The 19,161-nt window shown below is 41.6% G+C and overlaps 1 protein-coding gene and 1 non-coding gene across 2 annotated transcripts in view; one reads left to right on the forward strand and one right to left on the reverse strand.

Annotated features, from left to right (window-relative positions):
* Positions 1 to 18,703, reverse strand: part of LOC145402248 (uncharacterized) — a 42,978-nt gene extending 24,275 nt beyond the window's left edge. Inside the window, exons 1-6 of the mRNA XM_080274374.1 lie at positions 18,635 to 18,703; positions 15,232 to 15,351; positions 9,819 to 10,139; positions 6,568 to 6,750; positions 2,796 to 3,084; positions 1,414 to 1,514 (exon numbers count right to left, since the gene is read on the reverse strand). Of these exons, the coding sequence (XP_080130500.1) occupies positions 1,414 to 1,514; positions 2,796 to 3,084; positions 6,568 to 6,750; positions 9,819 to 10,139; positions 15,232 to 15,351; positions 18,635 to 18,694 (1,074 nt within the window). The 5' untranslated portion in view covers positions 18,695 to 18,703. The remainder of the gene's footprint in view (positions 1 to 1,413; positions 1,515 to 2,795; positions 3,085 to 6,567; positions 6,751 to 9,818; positions 10,140 to 15,231; positions 15,352 to 18,634) is intronic.
* On the forward strand, positions 654 to 772 carry LOC145403288 (5S ribosomal RNA). Its single transcript, XR_013897968.1, has one exon. It is a non-coding gene; the product is annotated as a 5S ribosomal RNA (ribosomal RNA).
* Positions 18,704 to 19,161: the final 458 nt, after the last annotated feature.

A 19,161-nucleotide genomic window follows, 5' to 3' on the forward strand; every position in this document is an offset into this window, starting at 1 on the left:
TTGAAAAACTGGAGATCACAGGAAGTAGGAAATACAGACAGAGGGAGACAGTTCCAGAGCTGACCTGTTGCATAAATGAAGGACAGGGAGTAACGGTTAACTCTTGCATTAGAGAGTTGGACAGAAAAGGGATGAGAGTTTGCTGCTAGACGGATGCTATGCGCCCGTCGTAGGGGTGGATGAATGCATGCAGACAGTTCAGAGGAGCAGTGACCATTGAAGTAGCGATAGAAAAGAGATAAAGATGCAACAGTGCGGCGAAGAGACAAAGGTTGAAGGGAGTCAGTAAGAGGAGGAGAGTTAATGAGGCGAAAAGCCTTTGACTCCACCCTATTGAGAAGAGCTGTATGTGGGGAGCCTCCCCACACATGAGAGTTGTACTCTACACAGGGGCGGATAAAACCCCTGTATAGAGTCAACAATTGTGCAGGGGTAAAGAAGGAACGGAGTCGGCTTAGCACACCCAATCTCTTGGAAGCAGATTTCACAAGAGATGTAATATGATCTTTCCAAGACAAGTCCCAAGTAAATGAAACCCCAAGCATGTTCAAGGATGATGCAGGATTAAGCTGAATATTATCAAACATTAGTGGGTATACCTGTGGAAGATTTTGTCGGGTTGATAGGTGCAAAAACTGAGTCTTTGATGCATTAAAAACGGCCATACCACGTTGAGTACACCGCTTCCCGTCCGATCAGCGAAGTTAAGCAACGTTGGGTCTGGTTAGTACTTGGATGGGTGACCGCCTGGGAACACCAGATGCTGTTGGCATCCCCACGTGTCAAGTGGGGTTGGTGGAGGATTAGTGCCCCTCCCTGTAAAACAATTAACTCTAAGCCCTTGGCCACCCCGTTTGGGATACATGGCGTCTGGCAATGAATGAATGAAAAATTTTTACCCCAGTCAGAGATACGAGCCAAGTCAGACATTAGGTGTGCCATAGCTTCATCCCTTGTTTGTTGAAGTAACTGCTGAGATGGACGTTGCGGGAATCGAATGGAAAGGTGAAGGGTGGAGTCATCGGCGTATGAGTGGATAGGGTTAGATGTACAGCTTAGAAGGTCATTGATGAATAAAAAGAGGGAGAGTTGGTGACAGGACAGAGCCCTGAGGAACACCACTGTTAACAGATCTAGGAGAAGAACGATGGCCGTCTACAACAGCGGCTATAGAACGACCAGAAAGGAAGCTAGAGATGAAGGTCAAATGTCAGCAATCTGCCCCAGGGTGCTCAGAAAATTAAATTTTCAACTCAGTGTTGGAACTGCACATAAAAAGGCATCTTGAAATGGCTGTGGCTGCATCTGCAGTTCACAGGTTAATGGGGAATTTTTCTTTAATTTACCAGACTTAATGACAAAAAATGATGTCAAAAAAGGATACTTATAATGAGAACTGCCTGTGCAACTTACCTTAACTATATCTGTGGTGATTATAGTGCCTGCAGGACTCTCCTCACAAGCTGCCATCTTCTTGGGTAATGATTTTTTATTTGTTTTTATCATATGTTTTTCTGAAAAAAAAAAAAAGAAAAAAAAAAATCATCACCATCCATCCATCATCCAATCCAATGTTGCCCCATGAGCATAGGAGCCCAGGGCTAGGCAAGTTGGTCATGAGATATGAGATGAGACATGACCAGCCTCACTCATCCCCAAGTGGCATTACATGGGCAACAAACCCCAACCACCCTTGGATATAAACCTACATGGGGTCAATCCAATTGGAGCACCTTAATTACCCACTAAACCACCAGGCGCCATAATCTGGTTATAAGATTACCACCAGTGCAGTAAATGGTTTCCTGGTGTACAGGAAACCATTTGGCTTGTCACGCACTGTAGAGTCACCTACAGGCAGATGGAAGAGGAAAGAATGAAGGAAAGATAGAAGGGGGAGTGTAAAGTCACCCATAGGTAAAAGGAAGAGGAAAGAATGAAGAAAACAAAGACAGAAGAGGAAGGAGGGAAGACAGGATAGGGCAGACACCCAAAGCAGCACTCTATCGGGTAAGTGGATGGTTTCGCCATAAATATCATTGTCACCATCATCATCATCATCATCATCCGTCAGGAATTTTCAATATAAGGCAGTGAGATTCAGTGAACTGCTATTTGATCTCACCGAGGAAATGAATCATAAGAAAGGAAGCCCCTAATACAATCTCCCCCACGCTCTCCTGTGCTTTAGGAGGTACTATCAGGTACATTAACCTGACAGCATGCTTTCTTGTCTCCCTTACTCCTCATTCCTCCTCAAGGTCAAATTATCTTTCTTCCTCAAAATCTTCATTGCTGTACTTGATATTATTAATGCATAAAAATATTTCATTGCCTATTACCAATATCACAACCAGCAGGGAAGTGTTGGCAAACATATGAACATGGCTGTACTTGACACAAATCCCTACATCAATACAGTAAGTGTAGATTTAAAGCCTCTCACTCTAATTCCTCCTCTTAGTCTGTTTTACAACAAACTGGGATTTATGTCGGTAGTATTCCATTCCAATACTCCCTGAGGCAAGTTAAAGACAGAAAATAAAGCACAGTAACCTTAACCCATTCAATATAGGAGTCATCTTTTCATTTTAATCAGGCTGCCAACAATTTAATATAATGTGGGATGATTTCAATAACTGAAGGGATTAGTTATGGTTATATGTACCCCTTCCATTTCTGAAAGCCTCTCCTTAACTAAAGAGATCATCTAGAGATAAAAATAAAATGAAAACTACAACACATAACTGGAGAACTTGAAGAAAATGAAATAAACAGTACTTCCTGTTTCCTACCTTCCAAACTTGTGATGTCAGAAGGCACTTCAATCTCCTCCTGTCTCACTTCTGATCCTGAGACAGGACTACTTTCCCTTAAAGTGAGCGTTTCAATTTCAGGCTCCACCTTCTGGCCCTCCTCTTTTAGTGTGTTGATCTTGATGGTGGCTCGTTCAACTGGCTCCTCTGACTCACGGAATGCAGATGTTTTGGTTAGGACGCGGCTGACAAGCTGCAGTGAGCCACAAGGGTTCATGGTGTAGACGGAGTACATTAACTTATCTGGAGCAGCACCCTCTGACTCATCCTGAAAAATATTAAGAATATGATAAAAAAGTATATACTAAACAGTAATATACCCCAAGATTCTCCATCAGGATTAACAGGGCCTGATAACTGTCCATCTTAAATGTCGGGACCAAATGCTTAGCCCCGGGCTCCTACGCTCCTCACGGGGCAATGTAGGATTGGATGATGGATGGATGGAATCTGTAAAACGTACATTACACAGCAGACTCTCCATTCTGCAGATTCTGTTTGCATGAAACACATTTTACATGGCACTAACAACATCTACCCAAACCTGTTTTGCACAGCAACCAACAAGCTTCACATGGAAAAATAGCTAAATTATATTCAATTCTTTCCTACCACCATTCAAAACACCCACCTCTCAAATCTGGGAAGCAACTTCAAGGGTTTTAAGCCCTACCCTCAGCTCTCATGGGGTTAGAGGTGCATTAAATTTCCACTTTTTGGTCACTTATTACCACTGTATTCATGTTCATTCACTATTTCTTGTCCTTACTGATGATCAGTGTCTTTTTATGCATGAGTCTGATGGGGAGTATTGTACATTATTCAAGAAGGTCATAAGGGGATGTTTGGTAAAAATCTGGGATTTTCTTAAATGCACTGGCAAAAAAACAATGGTTCATCTCGAACAATTTGTGTGATTAAATGTCCACAGTAATATTTCATGATATACTGACCACAGAAAATGAGGGTCTACTGTACCTTTATATATATATCTTGTGCAAGCAGAATGAGAGAAGAGTTCTGGACATATGTGGAAGTGTGCATGGAAAAGTCTGGAAGGAATGAGAGAGTGTTTTTGATTGGTGATATGAATGATAAAAGTAGGGAATGTGAAGGTGGATGGAATAGTTGGCGACTGGGGTGTGCCTGCTGAGATAGATGAGAATGGCAGTGCGTTAGTGGACATTTGTGCCGGAAGGGGGTTGGTGACAGCCAATACCCTCTTCAGGCACAAAAAGATCCACAGGTATACTTGGCGAGCGAGGAGAAGGGTGGGTGGTGAACTGAATGAAAGGAAGGCAATGACTGATTGTGTGTGTGTGGATGAAAGGATGCGAAGATATGTAATGGATCCAAGAGCTAATAGAGGTTGGAGTGGACTTTCTGACCACTACTTGGTGGTGGCCAGAATCAAGATCCAAGTAAGATGGAGAAATAGAAGAAGGGAAGGATGGGAGGAACTAGTAGCTGCAAGGAGAGTGGAATGGTTACAAGAGGATGAGAAAAAGGCAGAATATAAGTCAGAAGTGGAGGAACGATTGCGTAAATATGAATTGGAGCTGATGGGGGACGCGGAAGGTGTGTGCAAGATATTCACAGAAGAAATATGTGCAGCATGTGATGTGGTGTGTGGGGTGAAGAGAAGACGGAAGGGGGTGCAAGGAACAGCATGGTGGAATGAAGAGGTGAGACAGGCTGTGGCACAAAAGAAGAAAGCATACAATGAATGGATGAGAAATAGGGGCGTTGAAGAAGTTGAGAGGCAGAAGAGAGAGTTATATGTAGAAAGGAAGAGAGAGGTGAAAAGATTAGTAAGAGAGTAAGAAGAGAGCGGATGAGGAATTTGGAAGGAATTTGAGTGTAAAGTGGAGGGACTGTAAGAAAATGTTCTGGAATGAGGTAAAGAGAGAAGGACAGGGTGGCAGTGAAGTTAGTAGGGGAGTGAAAGATAAAAATGGTAGATTACTATAGTCACGGCGCACGACTCTGAGGTTGTCATTATCGTACTCTGGCAACCTATCATTCAAAAGTGAGTCTGATTTTGTATCACGTAAAAAACTATCGTTAGGCGGGGTATCGTATCTCAGGGTAGATTTGACATGTAAAGTATAGGGATGTGTTTTTGTGCCATGGGTTTCCCCCTAACCAAGTCCTAAACCCACCCAAATGAGTCCAAAACTAGTTTAAAGCCAATGTAAATGGTCTAACAGCTGTAAAAGAAGCTCACCTAAGCCTAACAACTGTAAATAACTCACTAAAACCAACAAATAAAATCTGAAAATCATCAAATATAAGTCTGGAAAAAATCAGGCTTAGAAAACTGTACCACAGAATGACAATGTTCACCCCACCTATGGCTAAAACACGTAAGTCCAAGTTTAAAAACAGTTTATTAATCAACATACACACACGATTTTAGTCTAAAATATCAAAATCGGTAAAAAAAAAATAAAAAAACATTGTTAAACCAGGGTTTGGCCATCATTAGGCGGGGTATGGTGGTATTTCTACCCCAATCGTTAAGCCAGGGTATCACATCTAAGGGTATCGTATATCTAGGTATACTTTATATATATTCACACACGCACACATGCAGTGATCCCTTGGTTATCATGCACAACTGATAATGCACCGAATTTGTGATGACAAAACTGCGCGATAATGAAAGCACAGAATCTCTGGGATTTACCCTAACTGGTACAGGGCACCCCACTCATAAACCCAATTTTTTCCCTTTTACATCCCGTTACATACTTACACACATACTATTATGGTTAAGTATCAGAAACACACACAAGCATTGTTAGGTTAACAGAAAATTATGAAAAGAGCACAATAAGGAAAAACATGCATCATATAGAGACCTGAGATAGGCTTGAGGTAAGGGGCTCTGAGTTTAGAGGTAGAGAGTTGGTGGTCTACATCACCTAGAATTAATTCCTTGAGTAGGGAATCAACTTTTAATCCCTCAAAACCCTCAGAAACTACAGATTTTGCACCATCATCATCAGCAGAAACCAGCTCATGCATGCAATAATGAAGTTTTTTTAATGAAAATATGCACGACAACGACAGGGGTGCAGATTTTCAACGAGCAGGAATAGTGAAGACTGCTATAAACAAATGTGCAAGAACAAAGGGATCAGTACTGTACAGTATACCATACTTCAATCTTTTTTAGCAATGTATCAAAATGCAAGACCAGTACAAAAACATAAAATGATATATTAATTAATGACTCTAGTCTCCAATACAACATATTGTCCTGTTACTTAAAAAAGCATTGTAAGTTTCACTGATAAATTTAATATACAGCACTGCACTGAGCTCCCTAAAAGTTCTAAAGAGAAGACACACATGCTCAAAACAAAACAAAGAATAGGGTTCATGTTGCTGCACCCTAAGTCTGAACACTGGATGAAAATATGTGCCTTGTTCCCTCTTGCTGAGTACATGTTTTAAATACGTGTGTTCACGTCCTCTTGAGTTATCAAAAGAAGTTGGATGACTCGGTTGCTGGTGCCTGTCCAAGGTTGCAACACAGCACCCCATACAATTAAGCACATTATGGAAGACTGCACTGCACACAATCGCCTGCACCAACAACACAACATACACTCCTTGAGAGCTCTGTGGGAAAGACTGGTCTCGGTCGTGGCCTTCCTTAGGGACTTGAGGCAGTTCGGCCAGATAGCCTAGGGAACAACTACTACTACTACTACTACCTGTACTACTATTACTACACCCTTACCAAGTCATCCAGTAGTATCTCAGCCTGTGCATCATCTCCAAGGTCAGGTGCAGCAACATAATCAAGATCAATGTTGTCCTCCAGTGCTGAGGGGAGAGCTGGTTCCAAGATACACTTCTCAATCCTGCCCTCACTGCACACACCCTCATACTGCTCCTTCCCTTCATCCTTCTGCTTCATATCCTGAAAATATTTATATACTGTATAATAATAATAATAATAATAATAATAATAATAATAATACAGTAATAATAATAATAATGATGCAGTAATCTTCCCATTATCTGATGTAATACGGCCAAAGGCATATCCGGAAAGTGGGTCCGTCCAGACAGTGGGCCCCTGCCTCCTGAACTGCTACTTATGGACCCTAACCCAGGCCAAAGGCATATCCGGAAAGTGGGTCCGTCCAGACAGTGGGCCCCTGCCTCCTGAACTGCTACTTATGGACCCTAACCCAGCCTAACTCAGAAAACCACCTACATAACTCCCTACTGGACATGCAAAGCACCTATTTAAGGCCCTAATCACAAAAATAAGGATGGAAAGCATGAAATAAAAAATGAAAAGGAACCAGAAAATGAGGATTTAGAGGTGTGTGGAAAATATTTAGCAGTATCCAGGGTACTTCCAACAAGTCCATGGCCGTTGCGCTGAATAACCCGCCCCCTCTCAGACTCTGACAGTAATAAGGTGCACCTGAAGCACCTACAGTAATCCAGTACTGCACTGCACTTAATCATTTGCACTTTGAACTCGAAAGTCTTAACACTGCGCATTCTTTTCTCACTTGCGCACTAATGTACTTGATTCTCAACAGTGTTGCACTCTGCACTAAAGTCTTTGCACTCTGAATTCTAATTTCTTAACACTGTGCATTATGTTCTTTACACTGCTCAACACTGTAAATTCCTGGATGGTCTAGAGGCGAGTTTTTGTGTTTACAGTATTCACTGTCAAAGTCCGAGAGTAGGTGGTGCAGGTGGCCAAGGGGTGAGTTGCTGGGATGTGGTGATGGACTACCCACTGCAGATGACTCCGAAGACAGGCGCAAACTCACGTCCAGTGGCGACTCCACCGTGGCTGGGCTCTGGCTCGGAGGTGGAAGGACTGTCTTGGGGAGGCAGCGGTGTGGAGCCAGGGCTGGGCACAGTGGGTTTCACGGGCCTGAAGAAACTGTCAATGGTTGATTGACATAAGGAACGGCAATTCTAGCGATTGATGATGCGCTGCCTGAAAGCGAGCACTTCCTCCACAAATCCCAAGGGCCCCATCTCCCTGTCGCAGTCCGGGTATTCCAGGTAGTTGAGAACAAACTTGACGTGCTCCCGGTGTGCGCTTAGCTTGGGGATGGTTGGAGCAGTGACGCGCTGAGAGGAGTCCGCATCATTGTCACTGTCCTCACCGTTATCTTCAAGCTGGGTACTTGTACCCACAACTGAAGATGCTATCTCGATATCAGACGTGATCTGATACCTCATCCTCGTCAAAACCTAGAAAGTTGTGCACCACATCGGCTTTGAGAAGCAGACGAGACCAAACACTTTCCAAAATCTAGACAGAGACTTCCCTCCATTCACTGGCCCAGTTGTAGATGGCTGACTTGATGTAGTAGCAGCGAATGTTTTCCACAGCCCGCTGGCCTCGCGTGTCCCGTCCCTCCCTGTGCTTGTCCTTGTCCTCGAGAACAACCATCACCTCGTCCAGGAACTTCCTTCGGTACAGCCTCTTCGTTGCCACGATCACTCCTTAGTCCATTGGTTGGATGAGAGCAGTTGTATTAGGTGGCAAAAACGTGCACCTAATGCAACCATTCTCAGCCACCAACTCCTTGTCGGACAGATGCGCAGGTGCATTGTCCAGACAAAGGAGGGCCTTTACCTGGTCACGCGGGATTCCCAGTGTCTTCGTCTGGTAATGGTTGACCTCCTTCACGAAGTGCTGGTGGAACTAGTCTTTGAAGATCTTGGCTGTGAACCAAGCCTTCACAGAATGGTACCACATGACAGGAAGGACATCCATCACCCCACGAAGATACCAAGGCTGCTTTGCACGGCCAACAATAACAGGCTTGAGCCGGTGCATATTGTTAGCATTGGCACAACACAATGCAGATATCCATTGCTTGCAAAGCTTGTGGCCAGGTACACGCTTCTCCATCTTCACTGCTAGAGTGTTCGTTGGCATTGAGCGACAGAATAGACTAGTTTCATCAGCGGTGTTGTAGACTTGACAGAGAGTGAGATCCTCCCTGTCCATCAAGCCCTTCACCTTCTACCGAAACTCCTCTACTCCCTCCTCATTGGAGTCCAGAGCTTCACCATGGGCCTCACGGTTGGCAAAGCCATGCCGTAACTTGAAAGCAAGAAGCCACCCCTCGGATGCTTTGAAGTCTGAGGTGTCGTGCAACCTTGCGAATCTCTCAGCAGCAGCCTTCAATTCTGTACCATGCACCATCACACCAGCAGCACGTTGTTGTCGGTACCAAATCAGCGTGGAGTGGTCAATTCCTGCAAACTGGGGAGTGAACATAACCTTCCTCTCCACGTTGCGTTTGGTCTTTGATGCGAAGTCAGCTATGTACTGGGTGAGCTTGTCCCGGGATCTCTCGATATCAAACAACGTAGAGTGGGCCAGGCTAAATTCACGGAGGATGCGTGACGTCAACCATCCTGCGTCCACCTTGTTCAATATCTCTCTCCTCTTCTCCAGAGTCAGAACCACTCATTTCCTCTTCTTGGGCGGCGGGGCCATCATCACAAACACACGGAAAAGGCAGCCAAGGAACAGCAGGGCCTGCAGCAGGCAGGGCACCACCACAAAAGCGAGCACATGGGCGGCCTTGGTGATGAGCGTGCACTCACAACGATGGATGAGTGGGAAATGGGGAGGAGGCAGCGTCAAGTTCAAATTGCAGTAAAAAAAAAAAATTGCAGTTTTTTTGGATTTTTTACATTTTTTGGCCATTTTGGGGTTCCCAAGGCCCAGGCCTAAAATGTCCGGGTAGTGGGGTGTCCGGATAGTGGGCATCCAGATATTGGGCAGATTACTGTAATAATGTTTTCATCATCATCATCATCATCATTACCATTCTGACCCTTATTCATATTACTGTAAAGTTCCATAATGCCATATAGTTCAGTTTATGCTAACATTTGGAAAAAGTTCTGTGACATTATGGAAAATGCCACAGACTTATAATGAGGTCTGTCTATCTGCATCATCAAACTAAAGGGGTTAACAAACACAACCCTCACCAATTCCACATCGGTGACAGCAATCTCAACCCCGTGGTACTGTGAGGTCCCAGGGGCTACTGTATCAGGTACACAGGTAGTCTCTTGCTTCAGCTCGATCAGTGGTGTTGATGTTAGCAACTGAACAAGCTCTGGTGGGTCAAACGTCTTCTCCTGGGGTGGCATTTCTAATCTGTGTTTGGGGGTGTCCAAGGATAAGGACTTGAGTGGCAGGGACTTATGACAGCTGCACACGGGACATACTTGATCAACATCGGTCTGGACCCCCACGTGATGTAGAGGAACCAGAGAGCTATCTAGTTTAAGCAAGAGACCCTGAAACAAAACGCAATCCAGTCAGTTGTTGCTATAAATCATCTTTTCTTATTTTACTTTTTTTTTTTATTTACTAAAGGACATGTCTAAATTCAAAACTTCCCTATTACAGCTCCACTGCAAACTACTGTATACAGCTGATCTGTCAGTTCCTGTAATTTATAGTATCATTTTTTTTTTTTTTTATAATTCTGAAACACATCCCTGACTAATAACATGGTCTGTAAGTACAAGGGGTCCAGTGTTTTTTGAGGCTCAATTTACTAATAACCCATTCTGCACTGGGATGTCTTTCATTTCATTCTGGCTACTGTACCTCCACTTAAATTTAGACTGGAAGAGATCATTTCAAATGAAGGGGTTAGATGCACCCACCATATAACCCTTCAACATGAGAACCCTTTAATAACCTGAATGAAACTGTCAGATAGCAACAAGAAACAACAACAGAAGTACAATATACAGTAGGTACTAGACAGATGTGAGACCATATGGCACTTCATTATGAGAAGCATTATGTGAAGCTTTGTTAAAGTGAAATAACTTTCCTGTGAAAATCCTTTGGGAGTAACAGAAAAGCACCACAGACTTCAGTAGAGTGAAGTACTGTACCTTGTGGCTGAAAATTCTTAACCCCTTTGATTATTATTATTAATTTTTTTTATTGTTTCTACCTTCAGGCAAATTTATTCAGCTTTGGAGAGATTTTTAAACTTCATTAACTCATTCAGTACAAGACATCTTCCCCAGGCAGAATGAAATCATCTGTGGGTATCAAGAATATAATGAAATACATCACTGGACTAAAAAAGATATGGAGCTTAAGTGATGCAAGAGAGGCTATATGGCTTCACTTGAGTGTGCCACCTTGCATGTGAAAATCCTTAGTCCTGACTAACTGATCAAGCCATTCCAAGGGATGCTCATGCATCTAAAAAGTAAAATGGATGTCAATTGCATTCAAGTGGTATATAATATAGGAAACTTTCACACCAAAGTTCCATTACTACCTATTAAACACATGTGTCAGTTCCCCCAATTTAAAGTAAATCTGTAAGAAAAAAATATTCGGTATATACACCCATACCCTGATATCCAGCAGTGTTGTGTACCAATGGGAGTGTTTGGTCAGCGAGTATGTCGAGTATGTCGCATATCAATCTTCCCCATAAGATACTGAAGAAAAGCCAGAGATACATTCCAGACGCAAACCCTATCTCTCATATACCTTACTCAATCAACAGAGACTGACACAGAAACACCTGACGTAATGTTATTTTCCTCATAAATAATACTATTGCTAAAAAATGGCACATCAAACATCACCTGCAGGAGGGTAGGGTGGTGGGACAGGCAGTGTTCACCATCACTTCAGGGCAACTGTCTGACAGTGACAACCAGACAGGCAACTGGCAGCCCGCCAAGTGGGGGTGGGGGAGGGAGGTGGGGATGGTGAGGGAGACAAGCAGGGGTGGGGGAGGGAATGAAGGTGGGGGGACAGGGAAGGAGACAAGAAAGAAAAACTGCTCTACTACCCCCCGTCCCCCCCACTCTTACTCACCACTCTCACTCACACACACACACACACACACACACACATACACACAGGAGACAAGCAGGGGTGGGGGAAGATAGGGAAATGGAGAGGAAGACAATCAAGGGTGGCGGAGGGATGGGGGACAAAGAGGGAGACATGTCTGGCAGTGCACCAAGTAGGGGTGGGGGAGGGATACAAGTTGGGGTGGGAGAGGGTGGGGGGACAGAGAAGGAGACAAGATAGCCAAACTGCACGACTATCCCAAACCTAGTCTCACTCACTCACTCACTTACCACTCTCATTCACCACTCACTCCCACTCACCATTTTCACTCACCCACTCACCACTCTCCTTCACTCACTCACCCCCCCACACACACACACGAGAGGCGCCAGGCATGAATGACGCACGTCACATCACTCTGCATTTGGCCAACTGGCCATACCTAAATTAGTATCTTTATATGAGCCAAGCTCTGTACCAGGTTAAACTAAATAGTGTCCTAATACAAAAGAGGAAGTTTTAAGTAAGACTGTTGTTCTAATAGCAAAATAAACGAAGTAGTGCAGGAATGCGCCCAGCAAGCGTCAACTGATTGTTTTGTCTGCGCCAGGAAATGTAAGTAGAATCTGTGCTCTTAGTACCACATGATGTCCACTTACTTTAGTAAAGTAAGTCTGGATGGAGCTAAGAAAGGAGTTAAAGATAGAAAGCGGGATGATGACTTCTACCAGGAACTGGTTGAAATGGACACGTACAGTAAGCTGGTAGAATGGGTAAACAGATTGGAGATGGCATTTCAGAATAAAATGGATTGCACATACAGAAGGAGGAAATAGAAAAATTAGGAAAGGAAGTCAACAAGAAAGACACAACAATAGATAAGCTGACAGTTGAAGTGGGTTCACTTAGAAGGAAAATTAGTGAAATGGCAAGTACAGCAGTGAACCATGAGAATATCATGGAAGAGTTCAAAAATTATATAGAGACAATTAGGCAAGTAAGCAATCTGATAGATCAGAGCAGTGATATTGAGGAGAAGATAACACAGGTGAATGAAGCAAAGCAAAGCTACAAAAATGATGTGGAAACCACTTATGCTGAAATGGTGAAAGTAAAGAAAGACTTAGAAACAAGAGTTGAAGAAAAAAAGCATTAAAAAGGAAGTGAAAAGAATAATCCAAAATAATCCTAAATTGGTTAGAGATTCAGCAGATATCAACAAATCTATAGTAATCACTGGTATAAAAGAGGAAGAAATAAAAAATAAGATCTCGAGTGACAAAACGGAGATGGCAAAATGTAATGAGCATATTGAAGGAAGTATCAGGGGAAATCTGTAATAATGACATAGAGGAGCACAAAAGGCTAGGGAAATATGAGTGAAATAAGTCAAGGCCCCTAAAAGTAACCTTCCAGAGTGTAAACACTGTGGAGGAGATACTAAAAAATGCAAAGAAACTTATGGAAAAAGAGGAATTCAAAAATGTATGGATAAAAAGATGCCTAACTCAAGAGGAACTGGAATTATGAACTAAACGAAGAACTGGGAGTAACAATTAACTCTTGCATTAGAAAGCTGGCCAGAAGAGGGATGAGAGTTTGTTGCTAGACGGGTGTTACGCGCCCGTCGTTGAGGTGGAGGGATACAAGCAGACAGCTCAGAAAAGCAGTGACCTTGGAAGTAGCGATAGAAAAGAGATAAAGAGGCAACAGTTGGCAAAGAGACAGAGGTTGAAGGAAGCCAGTAAGAGGAGGAGAGTTGATGAGACGAATAGCCTTTGACTCCACCCTATTGAGAAGAGCTGTATGTGGGGAGCCTCCCCACACATTAGAGTTGTACTCTAAACAGGGGCGAATAAAACTTCTGTATAAAGTCAACAACTGTGCAGGGGTAAAGAAGGCACGGAGTCAGCTTAGCACACCTAATCTCTTGGAAGCAGATTTCACAAGAGATGCAATTTGATCTTTCCAAGATAAGTCCCATGTGAATGAAACCCCAAGCATGTTCAAGGATGACACAGGATTGAGTTGGACATTATTAAACATTAGTGGGTACTCCTGTGGAAGATTTTGACAGGTTGATAGGTGTAAAAACTGAGTTTTTGATGCATTAAAAACAAGAAGATTATTTTTACCCCAGTCAGAAATACGAGCCACGTCAGACATTAGGTGTGTCATAGCCTCATCCCTCGTTTGTTGAAGTAACTGATGAGATGGACGTTGTGGAAACCGAATGGAAAGGTGAAGGGTGGAATCATCAGCAAATGAGTGGATAGGATTAGATGTACAGCTCAGATCAATGATGAATAAATGGAAGAGAATTGGTGATAGGACACAGCCTTGAGGAACACCACTGTTGAAAGATCTAGGAGAAGAATGATGGCCGTCTACAACAGCAGCTATTGAATGACCAGAAAGGAAGCTATAGATGAAGGCACAAATAGAAGGATAGAAACCATAAGAGGGTAGTTTGGAAATTAAAGATTTATGCCAGACTCAATTGAAAGCCTTTGAGATGTCAAGTGCAATGGCAAAACTTTCGCCAAAGTCCCGAAAGGAGGATGACCAAGAATCTGAAAGGTAGGTGAGAAGATCACCAGTGGAGCGTCCCCGACGGAACCCATACTGACGATCAGAAAGAAGGTTGTGATAGGAAAGATGCTTTAAATTTTTTTGTTAAGGATAGACTCAAAACTTTTGAGACACAGGATGTTAAAGCAATTGGACGATAGTTAGAGGGTTGGGAGTGGTCACCCTTGTTTGGGACTGGCTGAATGAGAGAAAACTTTCAGCAAGAAGGAAAGGTACAAGTTGAAAGACAAAGGCAAAAGAGTTTACCTAGGCAGGGTGTAAGCACAGAAGAACAGTTCTTGAAAACAATAGGAGGGACTCCATCAGGCCCATATGCCTTGTTAGGATTGAGGCCAGTGATGGCAGAAAATACATCAGATGAAGAAATTTTAATGTCAAAGTCAGAGGGGGGAAGTGATGGAGGAACAGCACTGGAATCATCAAAGGTGGAATTGGGGGAGAAAGTCTGACTGAAGAGATATGCTTTATCAGTAGAAGAAATAGCTACAGAGCCACCAGAGTAGAAAAGAGGAGGAAAGGATGATGAGGTAAAGTTGTCAGAAAGTGTTTCTGGCAAGGTGCTAGACAATGCAGGAAGAGTTCGAGTTGGAGAGTTGGAAGCATTTAGTATGGATGAAATTATTTTTAGCAGGGTAAAGAACAGACTTTGCATGATTCCGGGCAGAAACATAAAAAAGATGTGATTCAGGGGTGAGTTGGCTCCGGTACCTTTTATAGGCCCTCTCCTTGTTGCGGACAGCATTAGAACAAGCGTAATTAAACCAAGGTTTTCTTGTAATTTAGGGCAAAGTACCCATTAAAATCTATATCTTATGGCTACTGTACTGTATAGTTTTAACACTTCTACTGTAAGTATCATTAAAAAATATATATTAACCTTTGCTCAATATTCCATGCAAATTAACAAAGCTGCAGAAGGGGTCATGCAAGCAACCTATGCCTTCTAGCCTATATACTTACCTTCATATTTGCAATCAGCTGAATTAGATGATTTGCTAAAGAAGCTTGAAGACACACACTGAAACTTCGCATCTCTAGGAACTGAACAGTATAGCTCCCGATGATACTGCACTCAGACATCTACAAGCAAAGTAGAAAATATTAAAGCCAGTCACCATGATCATCATCATCATCATCATCATCAACCATAATTTCCACCAAAAACTGAGATTATGGATGCAGAATTGGGAAACAGAAATACAGCATTGATTCAGTACTGTCTATCTATCTATCTATCTATTGCCTGATGCCATAATCCCGTTAGGGGTGGCCATTTGACTCTGAGTTATTTGTTATACTGTACTGTAAATAATTTATGAAGCCTACACTAAAGTGCCTTCTGTAATCCTAAAAACCAGCATGTAAGAAACTCATATACTGTGGCAAAATAAGATCAAACAACATTCTGCCAAATTAGAAAGCTCCCAAGCACCTCTTTCTAACAAGTTTATTTCTACATACCGTACCGAACATGTTACTACAGCATTCTCTCATACATTATTTACACAACCTAAGTCATTATAAAAAAGATATATATGGCACACAAGAGAATAATAAGTGTGTAAAATGTAGCTATATATCAGGGGAGGTGTTCCACCTAAGCTTGTGAGAATATAGGCTGAAAACTTAGTGGCACTGGAAAATGAGAGAACAGTACTGATACATCACATAGGTAAGAAAATCTCATGATGGAAAATTAACAAATTTTAACAAGTAAACTCAATTAACAGACACGGAAACTAATATGCTCACTACTAACCTTACGTAATTCTGAACATTTTCATTTCTTTAAGCATTCATTGTTTCTTATTTATTTATTTATTTATTTTTTTTTTTTGTACTTGGTAAAAAAAGGAGGCAGGGGAAGAGTCTCTATGGTAGTTCCTATCCCCATCACTTATTGAATCTACAGTACACTACAAAGAATGAATCTAATGTAATATACTGGTAAACTAACCTAACCTAATCTTAATGCTGATGCATTAGTGGATGGAGTTACAAGATAGACAACCCCACCCACTCCCACTACTTACTAAGAACTATAAAGTGCATTTGTGTATACAGTAGAGAAATTGCTGAAAGTCCATAAACTATGTGGTAAACATATTACAGATATAACCTAGTTTAGCGATGTAATTGGTTAGGTAAAACCCCATCATTAAGTGGGGTATTGTATATCGGGGTACTTTTAACATGTAAAGTAATGGGAAGCGTTTATCAGCCTTGGCTTTCCCCCCGAACCAAGTCTAAAACCCACCCAGATGAGCCTAAAAGCAAGTTTAAAGCCATGCTAAATGTCCTAGCAGCTGTAAAAGAAGATAACCTACCTAACACCTGTAAATAACTCACTGAAACCAACAAATAAAATCTGAAAATCGTCAAATATGTCTGGAAAAAATCAAGCTTAGTAAACTGTACCCCAAAATATCTTCACCCCACCTATGGATAAAAGACATTCATCTAGGCCTAAAAACAGTTTATAAATCAACCTAAACACAATTTTAGTCTACAATATCATCTCTATCTATCTATCTATCTATCTATTGCCAGATGCCATAGTCCCATAAGGGGTGGCCATTTGACTTTGAGTTATATGTTTTACAGGGAGGGGCATTAACCCTCCACCAACCCACTTGTTGACACGTAGGGAGCACGTATGGTTTGGTTATATGGTTACCACTCAGCGTTGCAAATGGTTTCTTGGCTTCCAGGAAACCATATGACTTGTCACTCAATGTAAAGCCACCTGTAAAGGAAAGAAAAGCGATAAGAAGTGACAGGAAAGATGGGGGAAACAGGAAGAGAGGAGGGCAGGCACAGAAAAAGAATGACAAAGGCTAAGGAAGAAGTAGGCAGCACATCAAGTGAGTGGATGATGGTCGCCACCACCTACCACAAATTGTAGGATCACATTTCAATAAAAACTGCACAAGTACCGTTTCTCACTTTTTCAGTAACGTGTCTCACAGTCACATTTTCCTTAACAGAACAACAGTTGTTACGAATAATCAAATTTCCTGGGTATGGTTATGATTCTTATCTATTCACATATGAAGCACTACTTGATTGACCCGGTCAACTCACAGACTTATTGAAATTATTTTTGCCAACTACAAGAGGGAGTAGCATCACGGTCACGTTCCTCACGCAACTTTAGGAAATCTATATAACATCTAAATGAAAACATACACAATCCAACTGTGATATGAGGTAGGGTGAAGCATTGGTTATATAGCTTGCAAAACCCACTTGTTTCTATTGCATACTTTTGCAGATAAAACTACGTACTTCAATAACTTGTCTCTCAATGTAACATTTCTCACTATGGCATGACCCAAAATTACAGTTTTGTTCAACCACAGAATTGTGAATTTCTAATTTTTTGGTATTTTATACAGTTCTTAGACACTTTTCTTCTATGGCATTATTTATGCAAATTACTTTTATTTTACTCTTACCTAACCTAACCTAACTTAACCTTATCTTCACGAGTAAAATAAAAGTAAATTGCGACAAAAATGCCACAGCAAAAAGTCTTACAATTGTCTAAAATATTGAAAAAGCAGATCTAAATCTCGTGATTCTCTGGGTGGCTGAAACTATAATAATAAACTTCAAAAGTATGCATTTCTACTGATTTATAAAGCAATCAATAATAATAAGTTACCGGTATTGATAAAAAATAACAATAGTAAATTCTAACCCTGGAAGCTCTCGTGCAATTTCACCAGTAAAGGCTTACCTAGTATTGGTTAGTGGGGCAATGAGAATATTTTCTTGTCGGGTCCCCACCTCTAATATATTGTGCCAGCCTTCCATTGCTCATAACTTTTTGTGTTTGTCATACCTAGATTTGAAGACGGCTATAGATGGTGCTATTACTACTTATTCTGGTAACTGGTTCCACTCATGTAGTGTACGTATTATCCAAATACACGTAGTCAGATATTTAGGGGGAAGTTATGGGCTGAACCCTAATAGCTATGCTGTGTACCAAACTCTGTTGTTGTATATAAGTAAAAATTTAGCTCAAAAGCAGTAATACACTCAAAATATGGTGCAGTACAATAAACCAGACACAGTATCCAGACTTGTGGTGTGAACCCTTTTGTAATATTTGTCCCAAATTCACATTTTTCCTAAAGCTTTAATGTTCCTGAACTGAAAATGGTAATGGTCTAAAGTTACAAAATCTGAGGTGGCACTACGCCCATTCTGACCTCTATTTCATCGTGCATTTGTCTACACCTCACCATTTGATCTGAAACAATGAGCAACTGCTAAGTGTTGTCAGATTGATGGAAGCATCGATTGTAGTTTCCACAGGATATATTCCTACTTCCAAGCACCCTTAGTTACTTACCCCATTCAGGAAATACTCTAAATACAATGCTGCTTCACGTATTACTTCTGTTGATGCCATTCTTGACCCTCCTTGACTATAATTTGTGGAAAATTCATGTCACCACAGAAGCTTGTTTACAGTATACCTACTAAACACCACCCGGCCGCTATCATCTTACTCAAAGTTTAATATTTATTCCCCGGAATGTTAAATGACAATTTAATACCGTAAAAAAAAAAAGTTTTCTAAAAACTTTTGCTCTACTTCAGTTAAAGATGTTACCAGAGCTGAACATAGTTTTTGTAAGAAACATACACATAATAATACTGACTCCCCAGATTTAAAAAAAAAAAAAAAAATCAAACTAACTTTGTACCTCAGCGAGATGGACAGGATCTAGATACAGAAAAAAAAAAAAAAAAAAAAAAGCTAGTGTATGATAGGCTGCCTGCTCAAAGGGATACAGACATCGTCCCCTTTCCTTCAAATTTCGATGAATCGGTTGTCAGAATCACACAGATTCATGCCTGTGGGGATTGAACTAT

This window comes from Coenobita brevimanus, chromosome 6 (assembly GCF_032717465.1).
Source record: "Coenobita brevimanus isolate Jiangsu-jjx chromosome 6, ASM3271746v2, whole genome shotgun sequence".
In the NCBI taxonomy this organism is placed as follows: Eukaryota; Metazoa; Arthropoda; class Malacostraca; order Decapoda; family Coenobitidae; genus Coenobita; species Coenobita brevimanus.